General features: G+C 43.2%; 1 protein-coding gene across 2 annotated transcripts; it reads right to left on the bottom strand.

Moving 5' to 3' along the window:
• Positions 1 to 17,204: 17,204 nt before the first annotated feature.
• LOC123123896 (serine/threonine-protein phosphatase PP1) lies at positions 17,205 to 19,489 on the bottom strand. Of its 2 annotated transcripts, none has more exons than XM_044544539.1 (4): positions 19,366 to 19,489; positions 18,984 to 19,143; positions 18,603 to 18,898; positions 17,205 to 18,128 (listed from the first exon to the last, which is right to left on the bottom strand). In XM_044544539.1, exons 3-4 carry the CDS (start codon positions 18,790 to 18,792, stop codon positions 17,341 to 17,343), a joined length of 978 nt encoding a protein of 325 aa, XP_044400474.1. In that variant the 5' UTR covers positions 18,793 to 18,898; positions 18,984 to 19,143; positions 19,366 to 19,489; the 3' UTR covers positions 17,205 to 17,340. The 2 variants fall into 2 exon arrangements, with proteins under 2 accessions (XP_044400474.1, XP_044400475.1); XM_044544540.1 differs by having other exon boundaries at positions 18,603 to 18,910; positions 19,366 to 19,478.
• Between the last annotated feature and the right edge of the window lie 1,195 nt (positions 19,490 to 20,684).

Raw genomic sequence — 20,684 nt, forward strand, 5'->3', positions numbered from 1 at the left:
TGGTTACAAACAGCAACGCATGTAGGTCAAATTCCTGCTGTTTGTGCTCATCCCACATGCGTACACCATTTTCATTCCACAACTGTAAAAGTTCTTCAACTAATGGCCTTAGGTACACATCAATGTCGTTGTCGGGTTGCTTAGGGCCTTGGATGAGAACTGGCATCATAACGAACTTCCGCTTCATGCACAACCAAGGAAGAAGGTTATAGATACATAGAGTCACGGGCTAGGTGCTGTGATTGCTGCTCTGCTCCCCAAAAGGATTAATTCCATCCGCGCTTAAACCAAACCATACGTTCCTTGCGTCACCTGCAAAGTCCTCCCAGTACTTTCTCTCAATTTTTCTCCACTTCGACCCGTCAGCGGGTGCTCTCAACTTCCCGTCTTTCTTACGGTCCTCTCTGTGCCATCGCATCAACTTGGCATGCTCTTTGTTTCTAAATAGTCATTTCAACCATGGTATTATAGGAGCATACCACATCACCTTCGGAGGAACCCTCTTCCTGGGGCGCTCGCCGTCAACATCACCAGGGTCATCTCGTCTAATCTTATACCGCAATGCACCGCATACTGGGAATGCGTTCAAATCCTCGTACGCACCACAGTAGAGGATGCAGTCATTAGGGCATGCATGTATTCTGCACCTTCAATCCTAGAGGGCATACAACCTTCTTTGCTGTGTACATACTGTCGGGTAATTCGTTATCCTTTGGAAGCTTCTTCTTCAATATTTTCAGTAGCTTCTCAAATCCTTTGTCAGGTAAACCATTCTCTGCCTTCCACTACAGAAATTCCAGTGTGGTACCGAGCTTTGTGTTGCCATCTTCGCAATTGGGGTACAACCCTTTTTTGTGGTCCTCTAACATGCGATCGAACTTCAACTTCTCCTTTTCACTTTCACACTGTCTCTTTGCATCAAAAATGACCCGGCGAAGATCATCATCGGGCACATCGTCTGGTTCCTCTTGATCTTCAGCTTCCCCCGTTGCAGCACCACCGTATTCAGGGGGCACATAGTTGTCATCATCCTCTTCTTCTTCACTGTCTTCCATCATAACCCCTCTTTCTCCGTGCTTGGTCCAAACATTATAGTGTGGCATGAAACCCTTATAAAGTAGGTGGGTGTGAAGGGTTTTGGAGTCAGAGTAAGACCTCGTATTCCCACATATAGGGCATGGACAACACATAAAACCATTCTGCTTGTTTGCCTCAGCCACTGCGAGAAAATTATGCACGCCCTTAATGTTCTCGGAGGTGCGTCTGTTACCGTACATCCATTGCCAGTTCATCTGCGTGCATTATATATAATTAAGTGTGTCAAAAACCATTACATAACATCATGAATAGATAAGTGACCAAATTAATAGAAGTTCATCATCACATTAAAACCAAAGTACATACATAGTTCTCATTGAAAAACATATAGCTCTCCAGAGCATCTAATAATTAAACCATACATTGAAACTATCTAAAACATTTCAATGCAACAACAAATGCGACCATAATCGCAACTAAGGTAACAATTGATCCAATGACATAATGATACCAAGCCTCAGTATGAATGGCATATTTTCTAATCTTTCTAATCTTCAAGCGCATTGCATCCATCTTGATCTTGTGATCATCGACGACATCCACAACATGCAACTCCAATATCATATTCTCCTCCTCAAATTTTTTCAATTTTTCCTTCAATTAATTGTTTTCTTCTTCAACTAAATTTAACCTCTCGACAATAGGGTCGGTTGGAATTTCCGGTTCACATACCTCCTAGATAAAAAAAATCTATGTCACGTTGGTCGGCATAATTGTCATAAACACTAAATGAAACAAATAGTTATAAAAGATAATATATACCACATCCGAATCATAGACAGGACGAGGGCCGACGGAGGCGGATACCAAAACCATCGCACTATATAATACCAAACAATAATAAAAGTAAGAAAATTACACAAGTATCTATCTAAATCATACAAGTAAGAACTTTTTTATTTTAGAAAGAAGATAAGAACAAGAGGCTCACCACGGTGGTGCCGGCGACGAGATCGGCATGGGCGATCGACGGCGGTGAGGACGGGGACGGGGCAGGACGAACCGCCAAACCTAGACAAATCTTGAGGAAAATGGAGCTTGGACAAGGAGCTTCGAGAGGAGAAAGCTTAAGTGTGGCTTGGGCATTTCATCGAACACCTCATGTGCATAGGAGGTGAGCTAGAGCACCACAAAGCTCTCCCACGGCCGGCCAAAAAAAATGGAGCACTCTACCGCTCTGCTCGTGGGCAAGGGGGTATCTATATGCATCTCATTGGTCCCGGTTTGTGGTTGGAATCGGGACTAAAGGACCCCATTTGGTCCCGGTTCCAGCCACAAACCAAGACCAATGGTTGTGGGCCAGGAGCGAGGCCCATTGGTCCCGGTTCGTGTCTGGATCGGGACCAAAGGGACCAGACGAACCGGGACCAATGCCCCACAAGGCCCGGCCGCCCCCCTGGCCTCACGAACCGGGACCTATGCCCCCATGGGTCCTGGTTCGTGACTGAACCGGGATTAATGGGCTTACCCGGCCTGGAGCAAAGCCCTGTTTTCTACTAGTGTGTGGAGCCTTTATGTAGGCAATCCACAACTGCAAGTGTTCCTTTCACATTTTTAGACTTGGTAGTTTGTGCATATTTTCTTCCTTTTGAACTCTAGCATGCTGCAAAATCATCTTTTACCTATTTAATACAAATATGTGAACTATGATACTTCTACCATACAAAGGGTGTGTTGTTGGAAACAATGGTGTTTGCTAAATTGGTATCATGATCATGTAGAAAATCTCCCTCCGGACCAAAGGTGTGGTTTGCGCTCAAGAACTACATAACAACAACTTTGGTATGCACGTTTATACACTTTATATTCTATATACTTGAGATTTTATCGTGCAAAGTATATGATATATATCATGTATTCTCTTTGGGCATGCTTATGCACTCGGAACAATAGAGCCATGCTTTGGGAAATCAACTGTGTTGTTCATACTGTCGTCGGAGCCAGAACAAACTCAACAAGGCAATCAAACAAATTAAAAAGATCGTGGAGCAGCCAAATGACCTCAAGTTAGCTATCTCAGCATTCGAGGAGGTACTGCTGTTTGACTGAACAACAAGATCATTTGTGGAGGCGACCTCAAGTCGCACATGGGCATGTATGGCGTTGTGCCATTGAATTGAAAAACCGATAGTCGTATGCTGATTTTGTGAGTTACTATCATGGCATCTCAATTTTGAACAGCAATTGTAAACCTGAAGAGAAGTTGTATCTAGCACCAGTGTTATTTATCCCTTGCATGTTAGACCAAAATATTAAAAATTTCTCACTGAACATGCATAACTCAGATATACCATCTGAATTTTCACAGGTATTTGCACTCACAATATTTTCTTAAATATTTTACCTTATTTTCTCAAGATGGATGGGCGCCACAATGTGCGCTTTCATGGTCTAGTAATCCAGTGTAGTAAAATGGAGGTCCAACACACAACATTGCTCACATTAGCATTCTCCCTACTGTCGGATCGCCTTTAACCAATGGTAGATATTCAAAGTTATTAGTAAACAGGAGATCCAACAGACAAACATCGCTCAGATTAGCATCCTCGCTACCGTCAGATCGGCCTCATTCAATGGTGGATATTCAAAGTTATTCGAGCAAAATGGTGATGCCATAGATGTGAATTTTATCTCGTGAAACAATTTCAATAACAATGCTTATAGAGGAAATTATAATCCTAGGCCTTTTCCTAGTAATTCCTCTAATAATTATGGTAATTCCTATGGTAATCCTTCTTATAATAATAATAGGAACACCTCTGATCTTGAGAATAATATTAAACAATTCATCAACACTCAAAATGTTTTCAATGGTACAATAGAAGGAAAGCTGAAAAGGATTGATGATATGTCTAGAAGTATTGATATAATTTCTCATGATGTGGAAAATCTCAAGATGAAAATTTTTGTGCCTAAGGTTGAGGAATCAATTAAATCTCTTTATGTTTCTATGGATGAAAGTAAGGAAAGAACCGCTATGCTTAGAGCTAGAAGAGAATTTTTAGAAAACACGTTTTCTAGTGATTGCTTTCATAAAAATGATGAAGATCTTAAAATGATTGGTGTTTCTTCTATTGATTCTTTGTTTAGTAAAATTAAGATTGATGAAAAAGGGATTGAAGAAGAGTCAACTTTAGCTAGAAGGCGTCCCGATAATTCAGAGGTTGAAAATCTTGTTGAGAAAATTGATAAAAGTGGGTTTGAAGAGGTCAAAACTTTAACTAGTGATGTGCCCACTCTTTTGGATTACAAAGACTTTAATTATGATAGTTGCTCTTTGATTGATTGTATTTCTTTGTTGCAATCCATGATAAATTCACCCCACGCTTATGAACAAAATAAAGCTTTTACTAAACATATTGTTGATGCTTTGATGAAAGCTTTGGAAGAAAAATTGGAATTGGAAGTTTCAATTCCCAGAAAGTTACATGATGAGTGGGAACCTACTACCAAAGTCAAGATTAAAAATTATGAGTGTTTTGCTTTATGTGACTTGGGTGCTAGTGTTTCTACAATTCCGAAATCTTTATGTGATGTGCTTGGTCTTACCGATATTGAAGAATGTTCTTTAAATTTGCACTTGGCAGATTCTACTATTAAAAAGCCTATGGGAAGAATTAATGATGTTTTTATTCTTGCAAATAGGAATTATGTGCCCATAGATTTTATTGTTCTTGATATTGATTGCAATCCGTCTTGTCTTGGTACACCGTTTTTACGTACTATTGGTGCCGTGATTGATATGAAAGAAGGCAATATTAAATTTCAATTTCCACTAAGGAAGGGTATGGAACACTTCCCTATAACAAGAATTAGGCCATCATATGAATCATTCATGAGGGCATCTTATGGATCTAGAAACAAAGATGACAATACTTAGATCCTTGCTTTATGCCTAGCTAGGGGCGTAAAACGATAGCGCTTGTTGGGAGGCAACCCAATGAATAAAATTTATTTTTGTCTTTTGCTTTCTGTTCTTGAGTGTTTGCACAATTATGCTACTGTTATGATTGTGTTTTTTGTGTTTTAATTAATGTTTGTGCCAAGCAAAGCCTTTGGGATCATGTTGGGTGATAGTTGATTTGATCTTGCTGAAAAACAGAAACTTTTGCGCTCACGAAAATAATTATCATTTTTAACAGGAGCGTGATAAAATACCAATTCTTTTTGCAGAAGATTAATATACAAATTTCTCACATGGTCCTAATTTTTCAGAATTGTTGGAGTTTCAAAAGTATTCGAAATATCCAGATTGATACAGACTAATCTGTTTTTGACATATTCTGTTTTCTTTGCATTGTGTGCTTGTTTTGATGATTCTATGGTTTTCTTTGAAGAGTTTTTTCCATAGAAAAGTTGGAATGCAGTGCAAGAATAAAATATGAATGGGTTTGCAACAGTACTTATAGTAGTGATTTGCTTTCTTATACTAAAGGATCTCACGAAGGTTTTGTTGAGTTTTGTGTGATTGAAGTTTTCAAGTTTTGGGCGATGTTATGATGGATGAAGGAATAAGGAGTAAGACGAACCTAAGCTTGGGGATGCCCATGGCATCCCAAGCTATTATCCTAACAGAAGCAAGCAACTAAGCTTGGGGATGCCCGAGTGGCATCCCCTGTTTCTTCTAACGACCATCGGTATTTTACTCAAAGCTATATTTTTATTCGTCACATATTATGAGTTTTGCTTGGAGCGTCTTGTATGCTATGAGTCTTTGCTTGTTTTGCTTTTTTGCTTTAAGTCTTGAATCCTTGCTGGACACACCTATTTGAGAGAGCCAAAATTATGCTATGACTTGTTAGAATTGCTCTCTATGGATCACTTAAATCTTTATGAGCTATGGAATTGCTCTAGTGCTTCACTTATATCTTTTTGAGCACGGTGTGCTTTAGTATTTTTGAAGAAATTCTCTCTTGCTTCACTTAAATTAATTTAAGAGAAAGAAATATTATGCTCATGATCTTCACTTATATTTGTTTGAGCTTATCAAAAGCAACACATGAAAATTAGTCCCAAAGTGATAGATATCCAAGAAGGATATAATAAGAACTTTCATGAAGATCATTGGACAAAATAAACTTGATTCCTTGTAATAGTTTTGAGATATGATGATGTGATATGTGAGTCATGTTGATGAGTAATTATGCTTTAGTAAGAATATTGGTGTTAAGGTTTGTGATTCCCTATGCAAGCACGAAAGTCAATAGTTATGCAATGAAATTACATCCTACTTGTGGTGCATTATTCAGTGTTGATTATGCTCAATGCTCGCTTATGAGATTTTTCGTTTCTTGGTTGGTCGCTTCTCAATCTTTTGCTAGCCTTCATTTTGCACTAAGTATGATCACTACTTGTGCATCCAAAATCCTTTAAACTAGTTTTGCCACATGAGTCCACCATACCTACCTATGGTATTTCCGTGCCATTCTAAGCAAATTTGTATGTGCCATCTCTAATTTTCAAAATAAACTCCTCCTTTGTGTGCTCGTACCGCTCATGAAACGGTAGGGGGTGGCTAATATATTTCCATGCTAGATATGTTATTCTCAAGATGAGTGTTTATTCACTTGTCATTGCACGAGAGTAAGGCAAAGGTATTAGGCATGCCCAGTCCCGAAATGAAAAATGAATTTACTTTATGTTGTCAAATAATAAATTCCTTAGAAAGTGTTGGTATGGAAGGCACCCGTGGATACGGCTAGCCATGGAAAGTGAAAGTATGGTTGAAAAAGGAATAAACTTTAATTTCGGTTTGGGAACCGCCTATGATATATCTAGCATGAAAAGTATTGGGAACTACTCGGTCATTTTCGTTGACAGGAAAAGCATGCCTCCCAAAATGTTTTTATCTCTAACATTTTTGCTTTGAGCTCTGGCACCTCTACAAATCCCTACTTCCCTCCGCGAAGGGCCTTTCTTTTACTTTATGCAATTTTTATTTCGAGTCTCCATCTTCTCTTATAAAGCACCAACTAAGGGGCACTATGATCGTACTTGAGCATTGGGTGTAGCTATTATGCGAGTGTGTTTCATGAATGGATCAATGACTGAGCATAATTGGCTAGGGATAACTTATTTTAGCGTTGATATTTTGAAAGACATAGTTGCTTGTTGATATACTTGAGTATTAAAGTCCTCATGTCAAAACTAGACTATTACTTTGAACCATATAAAAGTCCAAATGTCCATGCTACAAAGAAAAGAATATGTGATGAACATGTTAGGCAGCATTCCACATCAAAAATTCTGTTTTTATCATTTACCTACTCGAGGACGAGCAGGAATTAAGCTTAGGGGATGCTGATATGTCTCCAACGTATCTATAAATTTTGATTGTTCCATGCTGTTATATTATCATTCTTGGATGTTTTACAATCATTTTATATCATTTTTTGGTACTAACCTATTGACATAGTGCCAAGTGCCAGTTGCTGTTTTCTGCATGTTTTTTACATCGCAGGAAATCAATACCAAACGGAGTCCAAACGCAGCAAAAATTTTTGTGGATTTTTTGGACCAGAAGACATCCAGTGGGTCAAAGAAGTACCGAAGAGGGAGCCCGAGGTGATCACAAGACACCAGGGCGTGCCTGGAGGCCCAGGCGCGCCCTGGTGGGTTGTGCCCACCTCGGTGGCCTCCCGCATCGCCTCTTTGCTCTATAAATACCCCAATATTCCAGAAACCCTAGGGGAGTCGACGAAAATCAATTCCAGCCGCCGCAAGTTCTATAACCACCAGATCCAATCTAGAATCAATCACGGAGGGGTTCATCATGTCCATTGGTGCCTCTCCGATGATGCGTGAGTAGTCTTTTGTAGACCTACGGGTCTGTAGTTAGTAGCTAGATGGCTCTCTCTCTCTCTCTCTCTCTCTCTCTCTCTCTCTTTTGATTCTCAATACAATGGTATCTTGGAGATCCATATGATGTAACTGTTTTTGCGGTGTGTTTGTTGGGATCGTATGATCAGATCTATCTTTTTATCCATGAAAGTTATTTGAGTCTTCTTTGATTTCTTATATGCATGATTGCTTATAGCCTCGTATTTCTTGTCCGATATTTGGGTTTTGTTTGGCCAACTTGATCTATTTATCTTGCAATGGGAAGAGGTGCTTTGTGATGGGTTCGATCTTACGGTGCTTGATCCCAGTGACAGAAGGGGAACCGACATGTATGTATCGTTGCTATTAAGGATAACAACATGGGGTCTATTTCTATATAAATAGATCTTGTCTACATCATGTCATCGTTCTTATTGCATTACTCCGTTTCTCCATGAACTTAATACACTAGATGCATGCTGGATATCGGTCGATGTGTGGAGTAATAGTAGTAGATGCAGGCAGGAGTCGGTCTACTAATCTTGGATGTGATGCCTATATAATGATCATTGCCTGGATATCGTCATGATTATTTGAAGTTCTATCAATTGCGCAACAGTAAATCGTTTACCCACTGTTTGCTATTTTTCTCGAGAGAAGCCACTAGTGAAATCTACGGCCCCCGGGTCTCTTCTTTATTATATTTGCCTTCACGATCTATTTTTATTTGCTTTTAGATCTATTAAACCAAAAATACAAAGATACCTTGCTGCAATTTATTCTTATTTATTTTATCTCGCGTTCCCGCGAGATTTATTTATCCAATCTATCATATTTTTATCCCGTCTTTTTGCCAATTTTCTGGCGCCGTTGCCCGAAAGGGATTGACAACCCCTTTAATACACCCGGTTGCGAGTATTTGTTATTTGTGTGCAGGTGCCGTTCACGTAGTGTTGCGTGGTTCTCCTACTGGTTCGATAACCTTGGTCTCATCACTGAGGGAAATACCTACCGTTGCTGTGCTGCATCATCCCTTCCTCTTTGGGAAAATACCGACGTAGTTCAAGCAAACATTAGACACCAGGGCGTGCCCAGGAGCCCAGACGCGCCCTGATGGGTTGTGGAGCTCTATAAATACCCAAATGTTCCAGAAACCCTAGGGGATTCGACGAAACATAATTCCAACCACCGCAAGTTCTAGAACCATGAGATCCAATCTAGAGCCCTATTCCAGCACTCTACCGGAGGGGAACACGATCACGAAGGGGTTCGTCATCCTCATTGGTGCCTCTCTGATGATGCGTGAGTAGTTCGCCATAGACCTACGGGTCCGTAGGCAGTAGCTAGATGGCTTCTTCTCTCTTTTTAATTCTCAATACAAAGGTCTTTTGGAGATCTATTTGATGTAATGACTTTTTGCGGTGTGTTTGTTGGGTTCCGATGAAGTTCGAGTTTATGATCAGATCTATATCCATGAACATTATTTGAGTCTTCTTTGATTGCTTTTATGCATGATTATTTATAGCCTCGTATTTCTTCTCCGAATCTTTGGTTTAGTTAGGCCAACTAGATTGATTTTTCTTGCCACGAGAAGAGGTGCTTTGTGATGTGTTCGATTTTACGGTGTCCTCACCTAGTGACAGAAGGGGTAGTGAGGCATAGAGCGGCAGCAGTTTTCTCGTTCAAAACTTCCTGCAAAATATTATTATGCAAATGGAGTTGAATTTGTGACAAAGCTTTACAATCTCTTATTTTCTCCTTCATCAGTCTAGTCCTGAATCCGGTTCTTCCCAAAACTATTCAGTGCTTCATCATAGACAACTTGTGCCAACAACGCCCGCATCTTGACTTACCATAGAGTAAACTTTGTGTCATGGTCCAGCAGCAGAAGATCGTACTTCATGGATGCCATGAGTCGATAAAATCTGTGTGCATAAAGTAGTACAAGTCGGAAGAAAATATTCTTGACAGAATAAATTAGCAGGGCAAAGAACGAGAGAGATAGCACTTCGTAGCTTCACGTGTATATGTAGAAGTGGGAGACCAAAAAACTGTAGCTTGACGTGACGAATACTAAAACTAATTCCACAGTTAGCTTCACGTCAACAAATGGCGGCTTGGACAGATTGCTCCTCCTCGGGACTTGAAGCAGACGATTTGACACCTCACGGGCAGGGTAGCACCCGTACATGCAACAGCAACGGCAACTCGGCGGAACTCTCGTGTTGGCCAGATCGCTCAAGTGAATCTGCTGACTGATAATGGTAACACCAAAGATGACCTCGAGCTCCCAACTCATGAAACCCTTCTTGGCCAGATCAAGGATGGGTTTGCTAAAGGGAAGGAGCTGGTGGTGTCTGTCATGTTCGCCATGGGAGAGGAGCAGATTAATGCACTTTGATACCATATTGAATTCATGCACCAGTGAGTTGCTTCAAAAGTTCAAACTGATGGAGGGAGGTGGGTAATATATTTCAACAATATAGGAGGTCCCTTGGTCACATGTTCCAATTTCCCCTTGTCTTGGATACTTCGCTTGCTTTTCCTCAGAAAAAGGTACTTTGCTTACTTGGCTAATACATTTGTTGATTCTAAAAAAAATTCTAATACTTTTGCTATGCTTTATCCTTGTAAGCTCATTGTCCTCTTTGTTTGCTTGCTTTATCAAGGACATAGTAAAATCCCCTATTTGTTTGATTTAGTAAATGAAAGGCAGAATTTGTAAAAGAATATGGCTATGTACTCTTTTGCGAACAATATGGCTATGCTCAATGCTTAACGTGCACCATTCCCTCTTCATTGTACTTTTATTGAAAAACCGAGGTCCCAGGTAGTTGGATCCGGACCCCCCCCCCCCCCCCCCCTGCTGTGGTCATCATGTATTTTTATGTCACCTCAAATCTAAATTGTTGAACTACATAAGGTTGTTCTTACCTGGGGTTAAGTTTTTTTGCGAGGCACTATAATATTTGGTTTAAAACATAATTTTGCGATGTTTTTATCCCGGCATGAACCTTTGTATTGTTTTTTTGTTTTAGTAAAAGAAGGGCAAATGTTGGACAAATATCTGCGTATTCCCTCTACATTGTACTCTTATCTAAATTGATATCAGAAGCAAATGGATAGGTGTATCTGCAAGGAAACCATGGTGGCGTGAAGTATATGTATTCTATCACATAAAATATAAATTGCAGTAGAACATTATTTAGCTCTACAAAAAGAGTGTCCCGATGCCTCCGAAGAAAATATAAGCCTTGATTTTCATATCGTTTATGTGAGTTACACCATGCATGCAAGAAACTCATAGTAGGAGTATACAAAATTGCGAATGCAACGAAATCAAAGATGGATTTATTGCATTTGTGTTGGACCAGATCGTGTTAATTAGCACCACGGTGATCGGATCCCCTTGCTAGTACTATTGGAGGACACGGATATTGTTGACTATCTCATGCTGAAGTAGAACCGTCGCTGCTTGTTGTTGGCGGGCTTGAGTATCTGAAACGAGCAGGTGAGGCACATCCTTTTCAGATGTATCATGGCTAGATTCGTACGGAGCGCAGTTCGTGAGGCAACGGGCTGCTCCTGGAACCCAAGTGGTTTCTTGGATTTCTATCGTCTAGCGTCCGCCACGAGGGGAAGGGATAGAAGGATGACGTGGGTGGGATTTGGAGCCATCGCATGGGCCCTATGGACTACCCGAAACAAAGCTTTGATAGAGGGTATCTTCATTCGTCATCCGGATGACCTCTTATACAAAATGGTGTCTTCCTTATAGCTATGGAAACTTCTCGCAAGAAACACGGACAGAGGACGGGTGGAGGAGCTCGCAAGCAAGGTGCGAGCCAAGTGCACTAGCCCCCGACGGGCATCATAGGGAGATCACCGGCCAGCCGCCGCCCTAGCTACCTCGACAGCCTCTGCATCCTCGTTAGGTCTTCTATGGCCTCACGGAGTCCCGCGCTACGTCGCATGATGAGCCTTTGGCCTTGTATCCCCGTACTTTTTTCATTTCCTGCTCTGAATTTGTGTCCTGATGGTTCGGTTCTAAGGGCCTCAGTCTAAGGCCGGGCGGATGCCTCCTTTCTAAAAAAAAGGTCGCCTTCCATGCACATTATGGCACCGAGGTTGTCAAAGTCGCCACAAAAGTTAATTGAGCTCCAAGAAGACGGTGACCATCCGCCGGCCGGCGAAGAACTCGCAGTCGTCCTCCACCACCTGATCCGCCTGGCACACAAGGTCCAGTGCCTTTTACTATATAGCCAACAGAAAGATTTGATTGAAGTGTGTGTGTGTGGGGCGGGGGGGTGTCAGGAGAGGAAAGATGATAAACTTCTTACTTCCACTAGTGCAGAAAAGCCTAGCTATGGCATGGCAAAAACGGCCTTCCTTGCGTGGACACCCGACGCCACAAATATGGTGCTGTTGTTAAAAAATAGTGGTGACGTTGGATCCAACATCAGCAGTATTAAAAGGGCTCATACTTTTGTTATGATTTATCCCTGTAAGCTCGTTGTCCTCTTTCTTTTCATTCTTTAGCAAGGACATAGGAGTAGTAAAATTCCCTCTTTGTTTGCTTTAGTAAAAGAAGGGCAGAAGTTGGAAAAGAAATATCGCTATGTTCAATGCTTAATGACTATCAAATTATGTGCACTTTCGGTATGTTTTTGTCTCAGCATGAACCTTTGTCCTCTGTGTTTGCTTTAGTAAAAGAAGGGATAAAGGTGAAAAAAACATCTTTCTATTCCATCTTCATTGTACTCTTATCTAAATTGATCGGTTTAGCTACACATCAGTCAGCTGATTCGAATTTGGCGTCGGTCGATTTTTGAATGAAGGATGTAGAAGGAAGGAGAAGGGAGGTCCTCGCCAGAGAGAAAGAAGGGGCCACTATCATGACCCTAGTGTCTATCTTAGGGTTCATGGGGGGGGGGGGCGGTGGTGGGGGATTCGTCGGAGAAAAAGCTCAGTGCCGAGGGGGGGGGGGCGGTAGAGGGATGGCCGGGGCGGCGGAGGACCAGTGCCTTTTACTATATAGCCAACAGAAAGACTTGATTGAAGTGTGTGTGTGTGTGGGGGGGGGGGGGTGTTAGGAGAGGAAAGATGATAAACTTCTTACTTCCACTAGTGCAGAAAAGCCTAGCTATGGCATGGCAAAAACGGCCTTCCTTGCATGCACCCGATGCCACAAATATGGTGCTGTTGTTAAAAAATAGTGGTGACGTTGGATCCAACGTCAGCAGTATTAAAAGGGCTCATAATTTTGTTATGATTTATCCCTGTAAGCTCGTTGTCCTCTTTCTTTTCATGCTTTAGCAAGGACATAGGAGTAGTAAAATTCCCTCTTTGTTTGCTTTAGTAAAAGAAGGGCGGAAGTTGGAAAAGAAATATCGCTATGTTCAATGCTTAATGACTATCAAATTATGTGCACTTTGGGTATGTTTTTGTCTCAGCATGAACCTTTGTCCTCTCTGTTTGCTTTAGTAAAAGAAGGGCAAAAGGTGGAAAAAAACATCTTTGTATTCCATCTTCATTGTACTCTTATCTAAATTGATCGGTTTAGCTACACATCAGTCAGCTGATTCGAATTTGGCGTCGGTCGATTTTTGAATGAAGGATGTAGAAGGAAGGAGAAGGGAGGTCCTCGCCAGAGAGAAAGAAGGGGCCACTGTCATGACCCCAGTGTCCATCTTAGGGTTCATGGTGGGGGGGGGCCGGTGGTGGGGGCTTCGTCGGAGAAAAAGCTCAGTACCGAGGGGGGGGGGTAGAGGGATGGCCGGGGCGGCGGTGGACCAGTGCCTTTTACTATATAGCCAACAGAAAGACTTGATTGAAGTGTGTGTGTGTGTGTGGGGGGGGGGGTGTCAGGAGAGGAAAGATGATAAACTTCTTAGTTCCGCTAGTGCAGAAAAGCCTAGCTATGGCAGGGCAAAAACGACCTTCCTTGCCTGGACACCCGACGCCACAAATATGGTGCTGTTGTTAAAAAATAGTGGTGACGTTGGATCCAACGTCAGCAGTATTAAAAGGGCTCATATTTTTGTTATGATTTATCCCTGTAAGCTCGTTGTCCTCTTTCTTTTCATGCTTTAGCAAGGACATAGGAGTAGTAAAATTCCCTCTTTGTTTGCTTTAGTAAAAGAAGGGCAGAAGTTGGAAAAGAAATATCGCTATGTTCAATGCTTAATGACTATCAAATTATGTGCACTTTCGGTATGTTTTTGTCTCAGCATGAACCTTTGTCCTCTCTGTTTGCTTTAGTAAAAGAAGGGCAAAAGGTGAAAAAAAATATCTTTGTATTCCATCTTCATTGTACTCTTATCTAAATTGATCGGTTTAGCTACACATCAGTCAGCTGATTCGAATTTGGCGTCGGTCGATTTTTGAATGAAGGATGTAGAAGGAAGGAGAAGGGAGGTCCTCGCCAGAGAGAAAGAAGGGGCCACTGTCATGACCCCAGTGTCCATCTTAGGGTTCATGGTGGGGGGGGGGCCGGTGGTGGGGGCTTCGTCGGAGAAAAAGCTCAGTACCGAGGGGGGGGGGGTAGAGGGATGGCCGGGGCGGCGGTGGACCAGTGCCTTTTACTATATAGCCAACAGAAAGACTTGATTGAAGTGTGTGTGTGTGTGTGGGGGGGGGGGGTGTCAGGAGAGGAAAGATGATAAACTTCTTAGTTCCGCTAGTGTAGAAAAGCCTAGCTATGGCAGGGCAAAAACGACCTTCCTTGCCTGGACACCCGACGCCACAAATATGGTGCTGTTGTTAAAAAATAGTGGTGACGTTGGATCCAACGTCAGCAGTATTAAAAGGGCTCATATTTTTGTTATGATTTATCCCTGTAAGCTCGTTGTCCTCTTTCTTTTCATGCTTTAGCAAGGACATAGGAGTAGTAAAATTCCCTCTTTGTTTGCTTTAGTAAAAGAAGGGCAGAAGTTGGAAAAGAAATATCGCTATGTTCAATGCTTAATGACTATCAAATTATGTGCACTTTCGGTATGTTTTTGTCTCAGCATGAACCTTTGTCCTCTCTGTTTGCTTTAGTAAAAGAAGGGCAAAAGGTGAAAAAAAACATCTTTGTATTCCATCTTCATTGTACTCTTATCTGAATTGATCGGTTTAGCTACACATCAGTCAGCTGATTCGAATTTGGCGTCGGTCGATTTTTGAATGAAGGATGTACAAGGAAGGAGAAGGGAGGTCCTCGCCAGAGAGAAAGAAGGGGCCACTGTCATGACCCAAGTGTCTATCTTAGGGTTCATGGTGGGGGGGGGGGGGCGGTGGTGGGGGATTCGTCGGAGAAAAAGCTCAGTACCGAGGGGGGGGGGGTAGAGGGATGGCCGGGCCGGCGGAGGACCAGTGCCTTTTACTATATAGGCAACAGAAAGACTTGATTGAAGTGTGTGTGTGTGTGTGGGGGGGGGGGGGGGTGTCAGGAGAGGAAAGATGATAAACTTCTTACTTCCACTAGTGTAGAAAAGCCTAGCTATGGCATGGCAAAAACGGCCTTCCTTGCGTGGAGACCCGACGCCACAAATATGGTGCTGTTGTTAAAAAATAGTGGTGACGTTGGATCCAACGTCAGCAGTATTAAAAGGGCTCTTACTTTTGTTATGATTTATCCCTGTAAGCTCGTTGTCCTCTTTCTTTTCATGCTTTAGCAAGGACATAGGAGTAGTAAAATTCCCTCTTTGTTTGCTTTAGTAAAAGAAGGGCGGAAGTTGGAAAAGAAATATCGCTATGTTCAATGCTTAATGACTATCAAATTATGTGCACTTTCGGTATGTTTTTGTCTCAGCATGAACCTTTGTCCTCTCTATTTGCTTTAGTAAAAGAAGGGCAAAAGGTGAAAAAAAAGCATCTTTGTATTCCATCTTCATTGTACTCTTATCTAAATTGATCGGTTTAGCTACACATCAGTCAGCTGATTCGAATTTGGCGTCGGTCGATTTTTGAATGAAGGATGTACAAGGAAGGAGAAGGGAGGTCCACGCCAGAGAGAAAGAAGGGGCCACTGTCATGACCCCAGTGTCTATCTTAGGGTTCATGGTGGGGGGGGGGGGGTGGGCGGTGGTGGGGGATTCGTCGGAGAAAAAGCTCAGTACCGAGGGGGGGGGGGGTAGAGGGATGGCCGGGGCGGCGGAGGACTAGTGCCTTTTACTATATAGCCAACAGAAAGACTTGATTGAAGTGTGTGTGTGTGTGTGGGGGGGGGGTGTCAGGAGAGGAAAGATGATAAACTTCTTACTTCCACTAGTGCAGAAAAGCCTAGCTATGGCATGGCAAAAACGGCCTTCCTTGCGTGGAGACCCGACGCCACAAATATGGTGCTGTTGTTAAAAAATAGTGGTGACGTTGGATCCAACGTCAGCAGTATTAAAAGGGCTCATACTTTTGTTATGATTTATCCCTGTAAGCTCGTTGTCCTCTTTCTTTTCATGCTTTAGCAAGGACATAGGAGTAGTAAAATTCCCTCTTTGTTTGCTTTAGTAAAAGAAGGGCAGAAGTTGGAAAAGAAATATCGCTCTGTTCAATGCTTAATGACTATCAAATTATGTGCACTTTCGGTATGTTTTTGTCTCAGCATGAACCTTTGTCCTCTCTGTTTGCATTAGTAAAAGAAGGGCAAAAGGTGAAAAAAAACATCTTTGTATTCCATCTTCATTGTACTCTTATCTAAATTGATCGGTTTAGCTACACATCAGTCAGCTGATTCGAATTTGGTGTCGGTCGATTTTTGAATGAAGGATGTAGAAGGAAGGAGAAGGGAGGTCCTCGCCAGAGAGAAAGAAGGGGCCACTGTCATGACCCCAGTGTCTATCTTAGGGTTCATGGTGGGGGGGGGGGGGGTGGTGGTGGTGGGGGATTCGTCTGAGAAAAAGCTCAGTACCGAGGGGGGGGGGGTAGAGGGATGGCCGGGGCGGCGGAGGACCAGCGGTGGGGAGTGGTTCTGGGAAGGGCGGGGTGGCGAGGCGGCGCTCCCCGATGGGGGCTGGCGGTTAGGTGGGTGGTGGCCGTTGGCTCAGGGAAGGAGATGGGTCGAGAGGTTGAAGAAAGGCTGTGGACCATTGGTTTCGCATCCAACGGTTCAAGAATCGACTGACCTCAAACGAAATATTCAGGCGATTGATTTCTAGCCACGCCCTAAATTGATGGTCAAAGGCAAATGTATAGGCGTAGGGGCAAGAAACCCACGGTGGGCAAAGTGTGTGTCCTTTGTCACATATAAAAACTAACTTGTACTACAACATTATTTAACCCTACGAAAAGAGTGTCCGGATGCCTCCAAAGAAATTACAAGGCTTGCTTTTGCTGTTGTTTATCTGAGTTAGACCATGCATGAACGCAAGAAACTTTATAGTATACAAAATTGACAAGGAAATCAAAGATGGGTTTATTGCATCCGTCTTGACCAAAGTGTGTTAATTACCACCACGGGGATCGGACCCCCCTACTAGTAGTTGCCGATGATCCCATGCCGAAGGCGAAACGCCGCTGCCTGTTGTCCGCGGGCTTGAGTATCTGAAACGAGCAGGTGAGGTCGTCGTCGACGCACATGAGGGCGCCGGCGTTATCAAACTCGCCGCAGTAGTTGGGGGCCGAGAAGACCGTGACCATCCTCCGCCCGGCGAAGAACTCGTAGCCGTCCTCCACCACCTGGTGCGCCCGGCACACGAGGTCCAAGTCATGCCTCTCCATGAACGCCGCCACCACGTCCGCCCCGAACGTGTACGACACGCCCCTCTCATTGGGCCCCCACCCCGCGGCGCCGCCGGGGTCGGACCAGAGGAGGTCACAGAGGAGGCCGGTGTCCGGCACATCGACGGGCCTGGGGAGGCCAGCGATGTCGCGGATGTGGCGGAGGTCCGGGGAGAGGCCGCCGTGCATGCAGAGGATGCGCGACTCGATGAGGGCGGCGACGGGCATGCAGTTGAAGCAGTCGGAGAAGTGGCGCCAGAGGCGGACCGAGTAGCGGCGCTTGCACTCGTCGTAGAAGCCGTAGACGCGGTTGACGGAGGCGCACTCGTGGTTGCCGCGGAGGAGGAAGAAGTGCTCCGGGTACCGAAGCTTGTAGGCGAGCAGCAGGCAGATGGTCTCGATGCTCTGCTTGCCGCGGTCCACGTAGTCGCCCAGGAACAGGTACTTGTGCTGCGGCGGGAAGCCGCCCAGCTCAAACAGTCGGATAAGGTCCGTGTACTGCCCGTGGATGTCACCTGCGTGACAACATGAGTTACTAAGATAATTCACAACCGAAGAAAAACAGAATACCGATTTTGCTAAATCTTAGTCAACTGAGATTCTATTTTCTTATCTCCCTTTGATCTTTGCGTTGAGATTCACGCAGAGGTGGGAGAGTGGAGGATCAGATCGGACGGCTAGCAGCATCGACTTAAATATGCAAAATTATAAGTGTAATAAGTACACATAAATGGAGCTAAAAAAACGCTGCCGATGGGTGGAATTAATCATCCATGAACAGTATGCGAGATTATCTCATTGGCAGGTAAACGTGACGATGCACAGTTTCAGACTTGGTAAACTTTGAGCTAAAAACAAGCATATATATCGGCTGGTAGTGACACTACTCGTACCAACTAACGCACTAACCAAATCAAAGTCCACCATGATGTAGTGAAGGTAATAGTGTAATTGGGATTTGGTTGGAGATTATGGAGGCAGGTACGTACCGGCGATCTTGATGGGGGCGTCGAGCTGGAGCAGGTTGGGCTGGCGCATGAAGACGTCCTTGGCGGCGCCGCAGAGCTGCCGGATCTCCCCCTCGCCCAGCTGCACCTGCTGCACTTGCTGCTTCCCCGGCCGCCCCCGCCGCACCTCCAGCAGCCGCCGGATCACGTTGTCTAGCGCCGCACCGTTCATCGTCAATCAAGCAAACCAACTGGAGCTCCTACTTGAAGGTCTGGCGGTCCAGCAATGGATGTTTATAAGTAGACGACGACGACGACCATGAGGCTTGATAATTAATCTGCAAGCGTAGCTAGGCAACTTTGCATCAACCAACCAAAGGTCGGCCGGCCGGAGAGAGAGATCGAACAATATATATCTATTACCTTTTCTGCTGGCTGGTATGGGCTATGGAGCACCCTATGCTCTGCTCTGCTCTGAGTATGTTGCAAGCTAGCTAGTTCAAGGAATATTAACAGAGTGGCGGCGACCACACAAAGCAGGCCAGCCAAAGATTCTCCTCACCACCACCACAAACGCAAGATTCTGTTTCACAACATAAAGGAGATCAACTAAACAAACAAGCTACGGAACTAATCAAGGTGCCTAGCTCTGGTATTAACAACATCTCAAGAATATATATCAATCGATTCGAGTGGTGCATGCACTGAATAAAGATCATGCATCGACCGTCGTTCGATCGATCGGTTTCAAGGTAAGTTTTTCCAAAATTGGTTGAAATGAACTTGACCTTCAGCTAGCACTAACCTTGAAGAAATGAAGAAAACATGTGTGAGCAGCAAAAGTAGGGTGGAGGAAGATGAGAGGACAGGGAAGGACCGAGAATAAGAGGTGGAAAGAAAGCGCTTTTAGGAGGTCGGCCGGCACAAATTTAAAGCGGGGAGAAAGTGAGCAGCTCTTGTTGCTGTTGCGAATATATCCTTGTGGTGCCGGCCTGCACGCATATGGTGGTTCTCTTACTGTGACCGTCTATACTAAAACTTCAGTCAAACGCGATAGCGATATATAGATGGATACCAAGATGTTCTTAGTTAAACATTCTCTAATATGTAGCTAACACATGAGTTGTTGATGTGGAACATTTGAAGTACAAGTTAACTCGGTCGACGTAAGTTGCTGATTCCTAATTAAAGAACCTGATGCGAGGGAAGTGGAAACAAAATCGGACCCATAAACTTAGGGATGGCTACCAGTGAAGCAATGAGTATCAGATTGTCCCCTGTGGCTGACATGTTAATTTCCTCTGATCAAATAGTTATCATGATAGGTGGAATTACTCATACTCTGCAAAGTGTGTTGTTTGCACAGAAAATTCATCATGAAGTTCACTCTACTCGCTCTAGGTTTTAATGCTTCTGTATAGGGCTTTGGAGACAAACTGACATTCTGGATTTCCCTAACGGGTCTCTTCATATTGCGATTAATGAGGAGAACGATGCCTATTTTCCTACCCGGTTAAAAATGGATGGCCCAATTCTAAATTGAAGACATCAATTAATTCCGAGGCCTTAAAAATTAGGAAGCATAGTGCATAGTATAAAATAATTGAATGAGAGAGCTTTGAGAAATTGTTGACCCGGTCAAAATCGAGTGACCCAGTTTTAATTGGAGGCTTCAATTGAATGTGGACTCTTTAAAACTAGGGAGCATAGTGTTATAAAGGATACAGTCGATGTCTAAAGATGCTTTGCATAATATTATTAATGCCTTCTTCCTAATATCATTCTGGGCATGCAAAAAGGCTAGGATATGAAAAACGCTATAAAATGTGTGTGTGTGTGTGTGTGTGTGTGTGTGTGTGTGTGTGTGTGTGTGTGTATCTTCCTGTTTGTAATATGCTGATGAAACCATTATCTTCATTAATGAGGATAAAAGTACTAGGAACCAAAAGCGAATTTGACATGTTTTGAGAATCTTTCTGGTATGAAAGTAGATCGCCACAAAAGTGATTACATGACTATCAACATAGATGATATTTCTGCTAGAGCTTATGTTCAAGTTTGTTGCTATAAATTGACTCCTTCCCTTATTAGCATCCTTTTTTCTTGAGAAAATCATTTTTAGTA

Source organism: Triticum aestivum, chromosome 5D (genome assembly GCF_018294505.1).
Source record: "Triticum aestivum cultivar Chinese Spring chromosome 5D, IWGSC CS RefSeq v2.1, whole genome shotgun sequence".
NCBI lineage: Eukaryota > Viridiplantae > Streptophyta > Magnoliopsida > Poales > Poaceae > Triticum > Triticum aestivum.

Excerpts from the sequence above, each read along its gene's own strand:
- LOC123123896 (XM_044544539.1), bottom strand. The coding sequence starts at position 18,792 with ATGAACGGTGCGGCGCTAGACAACGTGATCCGGCGGCTGCTGGAGGTG. Across the intron at positions 18,129-18,602 it reads CGCCCCCATCAAGATCGCCG|GTGACATCCACGGGCAGTAC; the intron begins GTACGTACCTGC and ends GTTGTCACGCAG.